Source organism: Microtus oregoni, unplaced genomic scaffold, assembly GCF_018167655.1.
Source record: "Microtus oregoni isolate MIOR12 unplaced genomic scaffold, Mior012 000001F_ref0000356, whole genome shotgun sequence".
NCBI classification, from domain to species: domain Eukaryota; kingdom Metazoa; phylum Chordata; class Mammalia; order Rodentia; family Cricetidae; genus Microtus; species Microtus oregoni.
In genome coordinates, this window is record NW_024543060.1 from 91,661,815 (window position 1) to 91,677,555 (window position 15,741).

The 15,741-nt window shown below is 49.9% G+C and overlaps 1 protein-coding gene across 2 annotated transcripts in view; it reads left to right on the top strand.

The window, feature by feature from the left end:
• Positions 1-2,341: 2,341 nt before the first annotated feature.
• Positions 2,342-15,741, top strand: part of LOC121455764 (uncharacterized protein C12orf45 homolog) — a 36,018-nt gene continuing 22,618 nt past the window's right edge. Inside the window, exons 1-4 of one of the 2 annotated variants that reach the window (XM_041663443.1) lie at positions 2,342-2,466; positions 4,214-4,300; positions 5,400-5,536; positions 7,172-7,391. In XM_041663443.1, the coding sequence (XP_041519377.1) occupies positions 2,352-2,466; positions 4,214-4,300; positions 5,400-5,536; positions 7,172-7,390 (558 nt within the window). In that variant the 5' untranslated portion in view covers positions 2,342-2,351 and the 3' untranslated portion in view covers position 7,391. The remainder of the gene's footprint in view (positions 2,467-4,213; positions 4,301-5,399; positions 5,537-7,171; positions 7,392-15,741) is intronic. The other variant, XM_041663450.1, reaches the window with a different exon arrangement.

Genomic DNA, 15,741 nt, shown 5'->3' on the forward strand with positions numbered 1-15,741 from the left:
GGCAGATGGCTCAGCCTCACTTGCTGCCTCTTCTGCTGCAGCACAGTCAGGCAGCTGCCACCACGGCCCACTTAGAAGCCTGTCCTGTGTGTGCTCCTTTCAGGGACTATAACATAGTCTCCAGTCCCTCAGTCTGCTTGGAGACGGTCCTGGACTTGCGTGTGTCTGTGTGTATGGTGCGTGTGAGCTCAGTTGTGGTCAAGGACGAATGTTCAAGCGACTGGTTGCAGTTCTGGAGTGACAAAGGACTGTAGCAAATAACCTCAGGCTAAAGATGTCACTGAAGGGTACTTTGAATGCAAGACGTGTCCAACGAAAAAAACTCGTGCACTTTCAAAAAAGAAGAAATATGTATTCAAGCCCTTGGACCATATTTTGTGTTATCTGGGCTGACTGATAGCTCATCAGGTAAAGTTGTCTGCAGTTATAATTTTTTGATTCATAGAATCAGGAAAGTGGAAGGAAAGAACTGACCCCCTAAAGTTGTCCAGGCTTCCGCACCCATGTCATAGCATGTGGTCCCCGACCCCCAAACACTCAAAGTTGTTTTGAAATATAGATTGACTGTGTAGTTCTTACAGGTTTATGTCTTACTCTGTGGACCAGGCTGGCCTTGAACTCACAAAGAACCACTGGCCTCCTAGCCTTCTGAGTACTGGGACTAAAGGTTTGTGTTACTATTCTTAGGTTGAAGCAACATTTGCAGCAGCTCCTTGTTCACAGCAGCCATGAGGTGGAAGGAACTCAAGTATCTAAGATCAAAGAAAGCGTGCTGTTGAACTAGTCCTGGTACAAAGCCTGTCTGTAATCTCAACACTTTGGGAATGTTTGAGGATAGCCTGGGGTTCAACTACAGAGCCTGGGCTATATAGTGAGACCCTGTCCTCCCAAACAAATCCCTTCCTCCACAAAAGCAGATGTGGTACGTAATCCAATGACATATTATTCAGCATCAAAATAGAAAGGAATCCTTTCTGGTAAACCTTAAAGGTATTATTTTCAGTGAAATAAAGTAATCACAAAAACAAGTGGCTTACGATTCTGTTTCTATGAAAAGAGACAGGAGAGCCTCGGTGTCAGGGGCAGGAAGAAAGGAGGAATGAGGGGTTTGGTGTTCAATGGGTCTAGTTTCAGTTTCTTTTTTTTCTTTTGATTTTTTGAGACAGGGTTTCTCTGTGTGGCCCTGGAACTTGCTCTTTAGACCAGGCTGGCCTCGAACTCAGAGATCCACCTGCTTCTGCCTCCCCGAGTGCTGGGATTAAAGGTATGTGCCACCAGTTTCAGCTTTCTTAAAAATTGTTTTGGTGCGGGGCGGTGGTGGCGCACGTCTTTAATCCACACGCTCGGGAGGCAGAGGTAGGTGAATCTCTGTGAGTTCAAGGTCAGCCTGGTCTACAAGAGCTAGTTCCAGGACAACCTCTAAAGCTACAGAGAAACCCTGTCTCGAAAAACCAAAAAAAAAAAAAAAGAAAAAAGAAAAAAAAATTGTTTTGGAGCTGGAGACCAACCTCAGGGTCCCCTTCATATTTTACCATTTAACTATCACCTGGAACAATCTTGTAGGACGTCAAGATGGAAAATGCTCGAAAGGCTTGTCGCATGGCAAATGTAAAAACTGTACTCGAGATGCTGAACTTCGTGTTTGCAGTTCTATAGTAAATTTAGCTGGGTCCGCTAGTCCAGGTCTGTAATCTAAACTATTTAAGAGGCTGAGTGACATAGGGGGACCTTGATTACCAGACCAACCTGAGTAACTTGGCAAGATTTCATTTTACAAATATTTGAAACCAAGTATGATGATTAGCGCTGGTAGATTTAAGCACACAGGAACTGAAGCGGGAAAATGGTTAGTCTGAGATCAACCTAGGCCAGGATGACAAAATTATATATAGTTTAAGAACAGGATAGAGAAGCTGGGCGTGGTGTCTCCCACCCATAATTCTGGCCTTAGGAGACTAAAGCGGGATTTCTGCAAACTCAAGACCACAGAAACCTCCCCCCAAACAACAACAAAAATAGAAAGACAAAGGCCTCGTTGGGCTAAACCGAGCGCGGCTGAGTCTTTACCAACAAAAACAAGGAAGACTGTTTTTGCCCGACCCTCGGCGGGGGCGGATCAGGCCCCACGCGTGCTTCCCCGGCGCTCCGCCCACGCTGCCTCCCCCCACCCCGCTTCCGGTCCCCAGCGTCCACGCTTCAGCCCCGCCTCCTGCACGAGGTCTCGCCCCGCTCCTCTCACTGTCCCCGCCCAACTCCCGGTTTCCGCCAATTGCCGCCTTGGCCCCGCCTCCCGCCCCTCGACCCGTGCCGTTCTCCATCCGGGTTTATTTCTCTCGTGCTGTCTTGCAAGCATGGAGCTGCACGGTGAGCGCGTATCTGCTCCCGCAGCTTCGTCGTCTTCTGGGGATCGTTCGCAGATCACGGTGTCCAGGGAGCTGTTGACCGCGGAGAGCTCGGGTTCGCGAGGTGAGCGGCGGCGGAGGGACCTCTGGGCTGGCGGGGCCCGGGACGCTCCGGAGGGCGGGGTACTGTGGAGCCCGGGGCTACGGGGCCAGGGATGCCTAAGAGGCCGGGGCACTCCGGGCCCGGGGATGCCTAGGAGCCCGGGACGCTGTGGGGCCGGGGCGCTCTTGGGGACCGGGAATGTTTCCGGAGGCGGGGATGCTGCGGAGCCTGGGACGCTCCGGAGGCCGTGGTATTGTGGAGCCCGCGACGCTCCGGGGCCAGGGGTGCCTAGGAGGCCGGGGATGCCTGGGAGACCGGGGTGCTCCGGGGGACCGGGAATGCTCCGTGGCGCGGGGAGGCGGGGATGTCTAGGAGGCCGGGGTACTGTGGAGCCCGGGGCTCCGCGGCCAGGGATGCCTAGGAGCCCGGGACGCTATGGGGCCGGAGTTGTTGCTGAGCCCTGGATACTGAGAAGCCTGAGGCGTTGAGGGGGGGCGGATGGGCATGCTGAGGAGCACGGGGCGCTCCCGGGTAGCCGGTAGGCGGGGATACTGTAGAGCCCTGGATGTTGGGGGGCGGGGATGCTGAGGAGTCAGAGCTGCTCCGGGGGCGGGGACACTTGGCCCGGGGGCGGGGGGGGGGTGTTCCGAGGAGACCGGAACACTGTTAGGGGTCGCTGGGGGTTGTCGGTGATACAGGCCGGGTAGTTCTTAGGGAATGCTACAGGGAGGACCTGGGATAGCTTGGCCAGGATGGTAGGTACCATTTTTAATATTTGTCTTAGGCGCGCCCTCCTCATTGTCACCTTGGTGGAGGGAGACGCGTGTGCGTGAAATCCTCTCAGCATTTCAGATAGTGTGGTACAGAAGAGAAAAGCATGGGTTCAGCCAGGCGTGGGGGCTCACACCTAAATCCAGCATTTGGGATCCAGAAGCGGGCGGAGGGATACGGAATGGAAATTGTAGGTTCAAATCCCTACTCCGCAGTGGGACTTTTTATAAAAGTAGCCTTCTTTAGGCCTCCGTTTTCACATTTTGTTTCAAACAGGTGGGGCTACCCATAGAACTTTAACGAACACATAAAAACATAAAAGTTCTTGTGTCTGCGTATTAAGTATCGTGGGAACCTTTTGAGAACGAAGTGTATCTGAGGGAGTTGCACTCCTGATTGCCAAAGCTTGTGTAGAGAGTGGTAGTGTCAGAAATTAACCAGCTCAAGCCTCCCCGCATCCCCGACGCCTGCGGAAGTATCCCCAAAGCTTGTGTAGAGAGTGGTAGTGTCAGAAATTAATCAGCTCAAGCCTCCCCGCATCCCCGACGCCTGCGGAAGTATCCTGAGGACCCCGCTTTATGTAGGAAAAAACCGGCATGGTGGTAGTCACTGGCTGGGAACAGCAAAGCTATTGACCCCAAGCTCTGGCTTTGCTCCGAACGTAACACTAATCAAAGCACTAAGCTTTAAGGAGCATTCCAAGTCTCCCGGGTCATCTCTCCATTGAGAGTGACGGGATTTTTGATTTAGAAAGTAAAGAGATTTTTCTGTGCGTGAAAAGGCTTGAGCGGTCTGTGTATGGGATGGACAATTGGTTTGTACATAAAGAATCACAATGTTGTAGAGTGTTTGTCCCTTCTACCCCCGGGTTTGGAATGGTCCAGGTTGAAGACAGTCCCAGGAGCTGTTACTGATGGTCCCCTCTCATTCTTCATCCGTGGCTGAGTGGCACTCCTGGCTTGGCTGCATTCATGGTGTCAATTGTATGTATTTTCAGGTATCTGGGACCAGTTGCTCATCAGCTCTAAGCCCCAGCCCAGGAAGACCTCTACTGTTCAAACAGTTCGGATGCAGAGGAGCCCTTGTAAGTACAGCCTTTCCACTCTAGGGGGCGCTCCCCCAGTTTAGGCCAATTAACTCACATTTGATGGGATTGGACGTCGTGGCTCATATCAGACCACAGAGTCAGACACCGCAAGTCTTGTATTGTGTAAATCCTTGTCTAAGGAGTAAAATTTCTCATTGTAATCTGCCTGAAGATTTTTTCAAAATACATTTCTTTTTCCTTTTTGAAACTGAAAGTACTGTTGATGGCTGTGATGCAGTGGGAAGGCTGAGGCAGGAGAATGGTAGCATGTTGGAGACCAGCTTGAACAGTACTCAAGACTCACTTGTTTGGAAAAGCACTTACCGTTCACATGATCTGGCATATTAAATACGGTTCTGGGGAACACTATTGTTAACGGCTTTGCTTTGATGCAGCTTGTGTAGCCTGTGTTACAGAAGTGTCCTCAGAACTGAAGCATTCCCTCCTAAAATAAAATATTTTCTTAAATGACATAAGGCTCTTAAGATAAGTAAACCGGGCGGTGGTGGAGCACACCTTTAATCCCAGCCTGGTCTGGAACTCAGTCTGTAGACCAGACTCGTCTTGAATTTGAGATCTTTGTGCCTCTGCCTCCTGAGTGCAGGGATTACAGGTGTGCAGCACCACCGCCTGGCAGAATTCTCCGACTCAGGGTCTATGTTGCTCAGGTTGGCCCTGAACTCCCTGTAAGCCTTACTGTGAGGATCAGGCGCTCTTAGATCCATTAGGTCATTCTGCCTGTTTTCTCAGTCCCTTCGTTGGAATGCCAACCTTCTAGAATTTTATAATTTCAGGGTGAAAGAGAAACAGAACATTTGAATAATAATTGCTGAGTCGTGCGGGCTTACTGCTTTGGGAGTCCCAAAGAGGGGCTGGGACTGTGACTGGTGGGTAGAGCCCTTGGCCTGGCAAAAGCAAGGCCCTGGTTCAGTCCCCAGCCATCTGAACTGACCCCTCTGACCCTCCCACCCAAGGCAGCTCAGAAGCTGGGCCTGAATTGTTGATGGGTTCATTGCTGCTCTCCTCCGAAGTGTTCACCAGGAGTTGTGGAGTCTGGACAGGACTAACATGGCTGCATTCTGTGTTTGCTCTCTAGTGTTAGACCAAGTGCAGGCATTCCTCCCACAGCTGGCCCAGGCCAATGAAAAGCTTCGGAAGGAAATGGCGGTTGCTCCAGCGGATCGCTTCGATATTGAAAACACCGAGGGGACATCCGGGAACATCGTACAGATGGTAACTGCCCTGTTGACTCACGTGATGGGATTAGTGTACTTGCCACGAAATGGGGGAAGATAATGGGAAATTTTACTCTAAAGTAAAATGTGGTTTTTAAATTGTCGAACATTTCTCATAGGCTGTGCTGTCTTTGTTGCCCTGTTTCACGTGCTGTTCAGTGCCGGGCACAGCTGTTGACATTAACAAGAAAGCGGGACATTGTATGTTATGGCCACTAAAGCCTTTTTAAGGCAAGAGGCTATGCATTTGACTCGAAGTTCAAGGGGAGTGTTTTTTTCATGGTAGGAAGTTGTGCCTGGGGCTCTCTGGTGGCAGAAGCTTGCAGTAGGCTACAATTTTGTATTTCATTCAGTATTTAAATTTTTCCCCTTTTCAGCCACTTTCTGGGGGCATTGGAACCATTTTTAGTTCAGGAGCTGGACAGAACCAGGGAGCAGGTGGGATCCAGCCTGCTGGGTATAATTTGCTGGTCCTTGCTCAGAAATGTAAATCTCATTAATTAATGCAGGAGCTGTAGGGTGTTCTTGAGGGAGTGGAGTTGGGTGTCCAGGCCTTACCTGAGGCCTAGGTTGGCCTCAAACTGTTCTGTCAGTCTCCCCATTGCTGGGGTTAGAGGTTGGGATTGTAGCTGTGTTACCATGGCCAATGTTCCTATCTCTTGTTAAGTCTGAGGTGTTTGATGGGATGCCTGGTGGTTCTCAATCTGTGGGCCTCCACCTGCTTAAGGTCATCAGAAAACACAGACACTTATATTGTGACCCCTCCCCATTATAGGTGATTGTGAGCCACCATGTGATTGCTGGGACTTGAATTCAGAACCTATAAGCAGCCAGTTACATTAACCTCTGAGTCATTTTTCCAGCCCCTACATTATGATTCTAACAATAGCATAACTAAAGTTATGGAGTAGAAATGAAATAGTTTTATGGCTGGGGGTCACTACAGCACGAGGAACTGTATTAAAGGTCACAGCATTAGGAAGGCTGAGGTCCACTGCTCTAGTCCGTTTTTATTGAGAATGGTGTTGGGTGTGTACTAGGCAGGAGGGACTTCTTTTTCCATGTGCCTTGGTGTCTCCCCGGCATGTCTGTATGAGGGTGTGATATCCCCTGGAGTTAAAGACAGTTGTGAGCCAGATGGTTGCTGGGAATTGAACCCAGGTCCTCTGAAAAAGCAGCTCGTGCATTCAAGCGCTGAGCCATCTCTCCCGCCAGGAGGAGCCTTTTTAACAACATAAGTAAAATAAACCCTTCAAACCAACCCTGACTTTGCTCTGATGTCTTCTGGCCACCGAAAGCGTTTACCAGCTGTTGGTGTTAAGCTCACAGCCCAATCCGTGCTCAAGAATCTATAATAAATATTAGTAATTTCTTCTGCTTTTATTTAAGAATTACTATTTTTTGTGTGCATGTCAGTGTGTGTGTCTGTTACCAATGTGCGTGGCTGTGAGGGTCAGAAGAACTAGAAGAAAGGGTTAGATTTTCTGAAGCTTGGTAATGGGTGCTGGGACCTGGACTGGGTCCTCTGGAAGATCAGTAAGCACCCTGATCCACTGAGCCAACCCTGCTACTTTAATAGAGAATGTTACAGAACTGCCCTGAAGTAGAGTTCTCAACCTGACACTTTCTGCAGGATGTGGCCTTATTCGAGATGAATCGGTCAGATTCAAAGGAAGAGGACAGCTCCGAAGAGAGCTCCCCTGACAGCTCTGCGGACAGCTCAGAGTCCGAAGATGAAGACTGCACCCCCTCCGAAGTCACTGTGGACAACATAAAGCTTCCGAGTGCAGAAGGTGGCAGAGGCAAGATTGAAGTGCTAGACAGTCCGGCAAGTAAAAAGAAGAAGCAGTGAGGTAGAGGGACCGAGAGAGGCAGGAGCCACACCTGCGACCTGTGGGGAGGGCGGCCCCCGGGGTCCTGGGCTTCAAGGTCCCTATGGCGCCTTAACTGTCAAAAAGGAAAATTCACAAATTTGGGGGTGTTGTACATAGAAAGTGTTCAGACTGCAGGGAGGGTCGTTCCCTTGGAAACTGAGAAGGGAAATATGGAAGAAATCACTGGGTTGGCTACATGCAGATATTTGCCCACGTTGGTATGGTCTGAACTGTGAGGTCTGGGACTCATTGACGCTCGTTCGTGCTAAAATCAGGGTATTGGTTACAAAATTCCCACTTCCAAATTAGAGTTTGGTTTGTTCGTGTACCAAGGCAGGTTCCAGTTTGTTATATAGGAACCGGGTACTGGAGACCAGCCCAGGATAATGGCCCCCTGCCATTGAAGGTGTTTTTATTTTATTTTATTCACAAAAACCAAAGCTGCCTTTTAAAGTTCTGTAATGGACAGCATGTGGTTGACATCCCGTGAGGGTAGACTGACCTTTGCTCTTGCCGTGAAGAGGTTTAGTGTTTACAAATACCTGCTATATCACTGTGTATATGTTGGTGTATGAATTCATGTAAACATTGTCTTCAAACTGTAATGGTGCCGCAGCCTAAAGAATGACTCCAGTTCTCCTGTGACTTGGGTAGCTGTTCTGACTCAGTGGTACTGATTTATGAGGACTAGTGCCCGAGGTGAGAAGAGGAGATACCTACCCCCCCCTCCCTCCCCCCTGCCCCAGGCGACTTGAGTGTAGGACCAGGTCCTAGCTACCTGGAGGGCATAGCTACAGCTCTCACCTACCTAGGTGGCTTGACATTCTGTGCTGATGCCTCCTCTGACCCTGGGTCTCTAGTTGGTCCTCTGGCAGCTGCTGCTCCTCCACAGTAAGGACAGGTTAGGGCATCAGCCCTGAACCCAGTCCTCCCCCCCCCCCCCCCCCCCAGCTCTTGGCGCTTTCATGCATCTTCTTCCTTTCTCGTCCCTGAGCCTTAGAGATACTATTTCCCCTGAGAACTGAGCCATTGGGCTGCCGTACCAAACCAGGAGCAGACAATTGTGGAGCCTTCCTCCGAAAGCGATCCAGGCTGTCAGAAGGGCACACACTCCTGAGCCAGTGGTCAAAAGCATCCTGTATGACCAAGTATTGTGTCTTAATTGGGTTCTCTGTTATCCAGTGACTGCACACATCCTGACCACAGCTGTGTGGTGTTTTTCCATTTACCAGAATTTTAGACTGAAGAAACATCTGATGGGTGTAGTTCTGAGTTTGGTAATAAGCTTAGCCAGGGCTTTGCTTATATTGCCAGCATAGGGCCCTTGCTTAGGGACTGGGTATTCCTGTGACAGATAATGGCGTCACACCTTGGTGAGTGCCAAGCTGCAGAGCCACAGCACAGGCGTAAAAGAGTAAAGCGTTCTTTTTTACCATGTGCAGAACAGATTGTATAGTTTTCAAACTGGACATGCTCCCCAACAAACGCTGGACTCGGTATTTGGGAAGCTTGTGCATAATTACAGAGGGAAGGCGTGTTGGAGGCCGATCCATTTCCCTCTGCGTACTTGGTTACAGTTGTATCTCAGAGGAAAGGTGGCAGGAACATCCTTAGGGATTGCCTATGTTGTAAAGACAGGTGGGGAAGGTTCTCTAGAACTCGGCGGTGGTCAGCGGCTGGCCTGGGATAGCTAGGTTATAGGAGGTGACTGACAGCTCAGAGAGGGCCTAGGAGTGGCTCTAGGTGTGTCCCCTCGCATGGGAATAGAAAGCCCCACACATGACTGCTGTTTGTTTACCTGGTGCCCTTTCTCAACTTAAAGGAGGCAGCCACTGCACCCACTGGAAGTAGTGTCCCACTTCTGGGCACAGTGGATCAGGATCATATAATGCCCATTTCGGTCCAGTTTCATGATGCCCAGAAAGAAGCGTGTTCCGTGGCACACCTACTTGACTAGAGAGTCCATCATGTGTGCAGTTGTCCATTTGTCCTCACCATGGTTTATAGTGGCTGCCGCCGGTGCAAGAAGAGGCAGCTACAGTCTGACTCCAGTGCACAAATACTCAGAGGATAATTGTCTTAGTTTACTTTCCTATTTCTATGAAGAGGCGCCATGACCAAGGCAACTTGTAAAACCGAGACTTCAGTTGGTTTCTTCCTGACAGTTTCAGAGGGTGAGTCTGTGATCCTCGTGGGGGGGGTGGAGGGGTGGCAGGCAGAGCTCTGTAGCAGCACATCTCTTACCCAAGCCGGAGGCAGAGAATGAGACTGGGCCTGGCTGAGCTTTTGAAACTTGAAAAGCGCACCCCTAGTGACACACCTTTTCCAAGAAGCCCCACCTCCTAATCTTTCTTTTTTTTTTTTTGGAGACAGGGTTTCTCTCTGGCCTTGGAGCCTGTCCTGGAACTAGCTCTTGTAGACCAGGCTGGTCTCAAACTCACTAATATCCGCCTGTCTCTGCCTCCCGAGTCCTGGGATTAAAGGCGTGCGCCACCACCGCCCGCAAAGATCCACCAACTAGGACCGTTCTCTCTTGAACTGCCACAGTAATTGGGTATATGTTTTGTTTAGCAAAGCGGTGGCTGTCTCTGGATGTACGTTTCTGTTCGTGACCTAATGAGCGTTCTAACGGGGAGGGGCCTGGACATATAACTGGAAGATTGTTGACTGTACTTGTGCTGATGGCACCACAGCTGAACCTGCTGTTGTTACCTGTGTAATAAGCAGGTAATGGGGTTTTTGGGGTCCATAGCCAAATGAGGCTGTATGGCCTGAACAGTGCCCCCTGATGTTGACAGCTAACCACTGGGGATGCGGTGTATCCTGGTTCAGTCCTGGGTTGGTGTTCTAGTCTCCTGAAGGCATATCCTGTGTTGTCATTAGCAATGGGTAGATAACCACTTAGCTACACACCAGGTCTAGTGTGGGAACCTCTGGGATCCATCTCTCTGGCAAGCAACAGCTAGGAAGGTAGACCACCCCTGCCATTGGAGTTTTTATTCAACAGCCTTGTGGTTGCTGGAAGCACCATTTATGTGCACGTGGTGTGTTTATTTAAATGTCGGCTGCCATTTACGCATTCGTGCCATTTCTGCAGTCTGATTCTGTGACACCTTAGAGACTCGGCAAAAGGCCCTCCAACATCCCCTGTTGGATATGCTGATTTTACTCTCAGTGCACCCTGCTGGACCCACCTGCTTCAGGCTTTCCCTCTTTGGCCAGGGGTTGCTCCAGTATTGTGGATATTGGGCTTAATACCCCTGTCTGCCAGTGAAATGAAGCCCACTGAAAACTGTTGAGGAGGGGTAGGCCCTAGGGACCTGTTCTCGAAGGTAAATATCAGGGCACTAGGCACACAGTCATTTAAACTGTCTGACAAGAGTCTAAGTTCATGCAAAGCTTCAGAGGGAAAGGGGTTATGTTGGGAGTGGATGGGGCGTTGGGGTGCTGATGAGCAGGATGGATTGTTTACATGTATGAAATTATCAAAAAATGAATAAATTACACTTCTTAAAAATTGTTCAAAGCATTTGCTGGCACATTCTTGTAGTCCTAACCCTCAGGCAGGAGACTGAGAATTGGAGGTCAGCCTGGGTTGCACACCAAGTCCCTGTCTGAAAACGGAAACAAACCCTGGGCCCCTTGTGTCCTAACGACGCCTCCCCATCAGGTTGTGCAGGGATGGGCAGCTGGAAACTGGTGAAGTGGGGGAAGGTAGACCCGTTCCAGAGTGATCCATTGCTACAGGGGCTGTGGGACTTCTCAGTGACAGTCAGGTCAGTTATGTCTGTCAACAAACCCACAGGCTTTCAAGTATTAAGTTAACATCGTTCTTGCTATATTTGAATAAATCTGTCCTCTACCTTCCCCACCCTCAGTACCCTGATCTTGTGTGGCCCTATCCTTCAAACTCCTTTCCGCTCCCTTGTCCTTTTGTCCCATCTGTCTGTCCTCACCACTGGTTATTACTGACTTTTAAGACCGCACCGGTTTGCTTATGTCGTATTTGAAGGGGCGTAAACGACCGGCAAATAGAATTAATCAGACTAGTTTTAATTTAAAATATTCCGCTTTAATAAGGGGAAAAAAGGGGGGGAGCTTACAAAGCCAGGGTTCCAGCGAAGAGCAGCAAACAGAGAAGGTGGGGAGCAGACCTGCCAGATTTATAGGTAAATATTGGCATAAGGGGTACTCGACCTCCAAACAAGGTGATTGGCTGGGGCTTCCCCTTCACACATTATAGGTTGGGATCTCTACATGAGGGAAAATGGGAAGATTTTCTTCTTTTATGCCCATTTTTTTGCAAATTTTATTTTCTTTTTATTCAAAACTAAAGTGTGTTCTGATGTGTGTATATTATCACATTTTTGTTATCTGTTCACTGTTGATAGACAACTAGATTGGTTACATGTCCTTGCTACTTTGGAAGCAGAAACACCGATGTACAAATGTCTGTTTCCTGTATATGGAGCCCTTTAGGTCTAGACCCAGGAGTGGTAGAGCTGGGTCGTGGTAGATCTGGTTTTAATTTTTTGAAATACCTCCATGATTTCCATAATGGATGTGGCTAGGATAATGATCCCCCCCCCCCCCCCCCCCCCCGTAGACACATGCACGGGTTTCTATGTAGCTCTGACTATCCTGGAACTCAGATCCACCAGCCTCTGCCTCCTAGGTGGTGGGATTAAAGGTGTGCATCACCACTGCCCACCTGAACGTTTTACAAAAAAATACTCGGGGGACGTGTGTTTCCGCTTTAGAGAACTCATTGTATTAGCCCATTCGTTTGTCAGAATTGCTTTTAATTTGTCTTAGTTGTAAGTTCTAGATATTAGCCTTCTGAGTATACTTGGTTGTAGTGAGCCGGACAGGATCGCCATTACAAGATGGCGCCAACATCCTGTCTTGTTGGTTATAAACAACTCCATATTTGGCTATGGCTTTGAGAGCTGCGTGTCACCCGCTTCCCGCATGCGCGGTGGATGAAGATCATTGAGCCTATCCCGATGCAGTCTGGTGTCAACTGTTGGTGGCAGCCAATCACGGGGCGACCCATGTGCCATTTCCCTATTTAAGCAGCTGCCTAAGAGCCCTTCACCCCTTCGCTTCATGCTGTCTCTCCCCTTAGCTCCCTGCCCCTTCGCTTACTGCCCCTTGTTTTCCTGCCCCCTCTCGTTTCCTGCTCCCCATCAATGAAGGGCACTCCAGTAAAGCGTGTTCTGAGTAGAATCCTGATATGGTGGTCGTTCTTTCTCGCCAGTCGAGAGGTCCGCCACACTTGGTAAAGATTTTCTCCCATTTTGTGGGCTGTTGATGTCTTTTGATATAAAGAAAATTTAGTTTCATGTAGTTCCTGCCGTTATCAAGGCTGTTTTTTGTGTTTCTGGAATAATGTTTAGAAAGTTCTTCCATACACTAAACATCTTTTTCTTTTAAGATTTATTTATTTATACAGTATTCCTTCCATGTGTGTCCGCATGCCAGAAGGGGGCGCCAGGTCTCATAGATGGCTGTGAGCCACCATGTGGTTGCTGGGAATTGAACTCAAGAACTCTGGAAGAGCAGTCAGTGCTCTTAACCACTGAGCTATCTCTCCAGCCCCTACACTAAACATCTTAAAGAGATGTGTTTTTCTGGAGCAGCCTCAGGTTTTAAATGAAGGTCTTCGGTCTGCTGTGCATTGCTTTCCTAATTACTTCTGGGCACAGGGTCCTTCACTGTAGCTGAGGCTTATCTCGAGTCAGCTGTAGACTGGGCTGGCCGTGATCTCACACGCACTCTTAGCTTTCTAAGTGCTGGGAATAAAGGCAGCGTCACTGTGCCGAGCCCTGGGTGAAAGATGGGGGTGAAATGATCAGATGCAGGTGAGAAGAAAACACGGGACGCGAACAAAACCCACTTAGGAGTTTATTAGGAGGGAACGTGCACACGCCTGGGAAACGGTGTGCAGAGAGAGCAAAGGTGGCGTGTCCAGCTTTTAAATGCTGGGGTTGGCGTGACTGTCACGCGCTGATGATGGACGACCCGCGCCTGGCACATGTGCACAGGGGGTTAGTATGTCTGTCACACACTGATGACACAGATGACAGGCGACCCACGCCAGGCTCATGCGTACAGGGGGTTAGCATGGCTACGTCACACTGATGACGAGCGACCCACGCCTGGCACATGTGCACAGGGGGTTAGCATGTCTGTCACACGCTGATGACACTGATGACGAGCGACCCACGCCTAGCGCATGCACACAGGGGGTTGGCATGACTGTCACACGCGACCTGCACATGCACACAAGGGCTTTAGTTGAGTCACACGTGGATCACGCTGGGCGTGACCAAGGGTCCAATCACCTGTGCCTGCCTTTAGAAGCCAGAAGTGCAGGGTTTGAAAAAGCCTGGGATAAAACCGGACTCGCTGAACATCGTGGACAGTGAGGACTACTGAAGTCAAGAACAATGGCAATGGGTTATTGATCCTACTGCACGTACTGGCTTTGTGGGAGCCTAGACAGTTTGGATGCTCACATTACTAGACCTAGATGGAGATGGGTGGTCCTTGGACTTCCCACAGGGCAAGGAACCCTGATTGCTCTTTAGGCTGCCGAGGGAGGGGGACTTGATTGGGGGAGTGAGAGGAAAAGAGCATTTTGACGTGCGTGGGGAAGGGGCTGCTCAGCAAAAGGGAAAGTGGCACCAGCGGACACCAGCAGAACATTACAGATTGGTGACCGATAGTTTGAGGGAAAGCAGAGCCGGTGGGACACTGGCAGAGCACTCACGGGTCAGTGGCTGATAGTGTGAGGCTTTATATTCATTCCATAGCTGAAAACACGAAAACCTGCAAAAACTGCAACACCGCAAGGCCTATAGGAGATCTTCTCTCTGCAGGCGGGGTGTTGATGAAGCCGACTGTCACCCATCTGGGTGACTTGAAGCAAGAGGCTTGAGTCAGTCCTGGATGCTCTCATAGCGGGGACCACTTAGGAGTGGGCAAATAGAAAAGATAAAAATGCCAAGGATTCCATGCCCCACAGTAAAAAAGCACTGCTCCATGTCTGCGGAGCTAACGCAGGAGCACTACCCTTGATTGTCCTAAAACTTTTAGGTATGGAAAGCTAACGTGGGAGCACTACCCTGCTATGGAAAGCAACTAGAGATGAATGTCAGCACAGGGCTTTACTGTAGCAGTGAAGGCTGTGGTTGGAGCGGATTCCCATCCCCTCCCCCTCGTTTGTAGGAACACCATAGGATTGCTGGGAGCTCAGTGTCAGTTCCTTGGGTTCAGAGAAATGGTTTAGCTGACTGGAAGGGGAAAACTCACCAACGAAGCTGCTGGTGTGCATAGAGGTCGGCGCTCAGGTGACCCCCGGGTTCCATGTGTCCCCAGCTGGCCCGCCTGTGCACGGGAAGGAACATGGAGAGAGTCTGTTAAAAATGCTGCAAGATCCCCGGCGGCAGTAGGCAGCGGGCCCACAGAGCAGCTAGTCCCAGGCAGAGACTATGGGTGGCTGGTCCCGGGCGGGGTGGTCCCAGTGAGCCTGGGGGTGTGAGCAGGTGGTGGGTAGAAGGCACATGGACAGATACATCATACAGACTAGAATTGGATATTTACTACTTAGAGGAGGGGCAGGGGGAGAAAGGGAAGAGAGAAGAGGACAGAGATAGGGATTGCAGGGAACGTGTGCTCTGAAAGGAACACAGAGAAGCTAAGGTGGGGGGGGGGAGGGGGTTGTCTCTTAAAGAGATGAAAACAGTAACAGTCTGGTCAAGTCACAGAACTTGAATGTTACGGTTAAACGGCTCATTTCCCTGAGGCTTGCTGCAGGCCACACTGTGGGTAATTCAGGGAAGTGGTGGGTGGGATACCCACCAGCGGAATGGCTGCCTCAGACCAGGGAAGCCCCGTCTCACCCAAATGTCTGTGCTGTGTCCTTGCGGGAGGCAAACATTACAGTGCATGGGGACTTGAAGCCAATACAAGGTGTGTAAAGAGAAAATACAGTGATCTGCAGCTGCTACTTAGCAAGAAAGGCAGCTGTGTGAGATTCTCTATTGAACTGCTGGCTCTATGCACAGGCCACGGCCTGCTGAGGAAGGGCGGGCTCGCCGCCAAGCTTGGCACACTCCAAGCTGGCTGCAGGCAGCACAGCCGGGGGATTCTAAAACGAAACGTTGGGCACCACTTGATGCTGTAAAATAATCTCAAACCAGTTCAGAATTAGGATAATGAAAGGGTTATTTATTTAAGGGGAACACTTAGAGATCACCATCCTAAACTTCAGCACATTGTCTGTTGAATGCCTTACCAGTTTGTCTACAGCACTGTCTGCAGC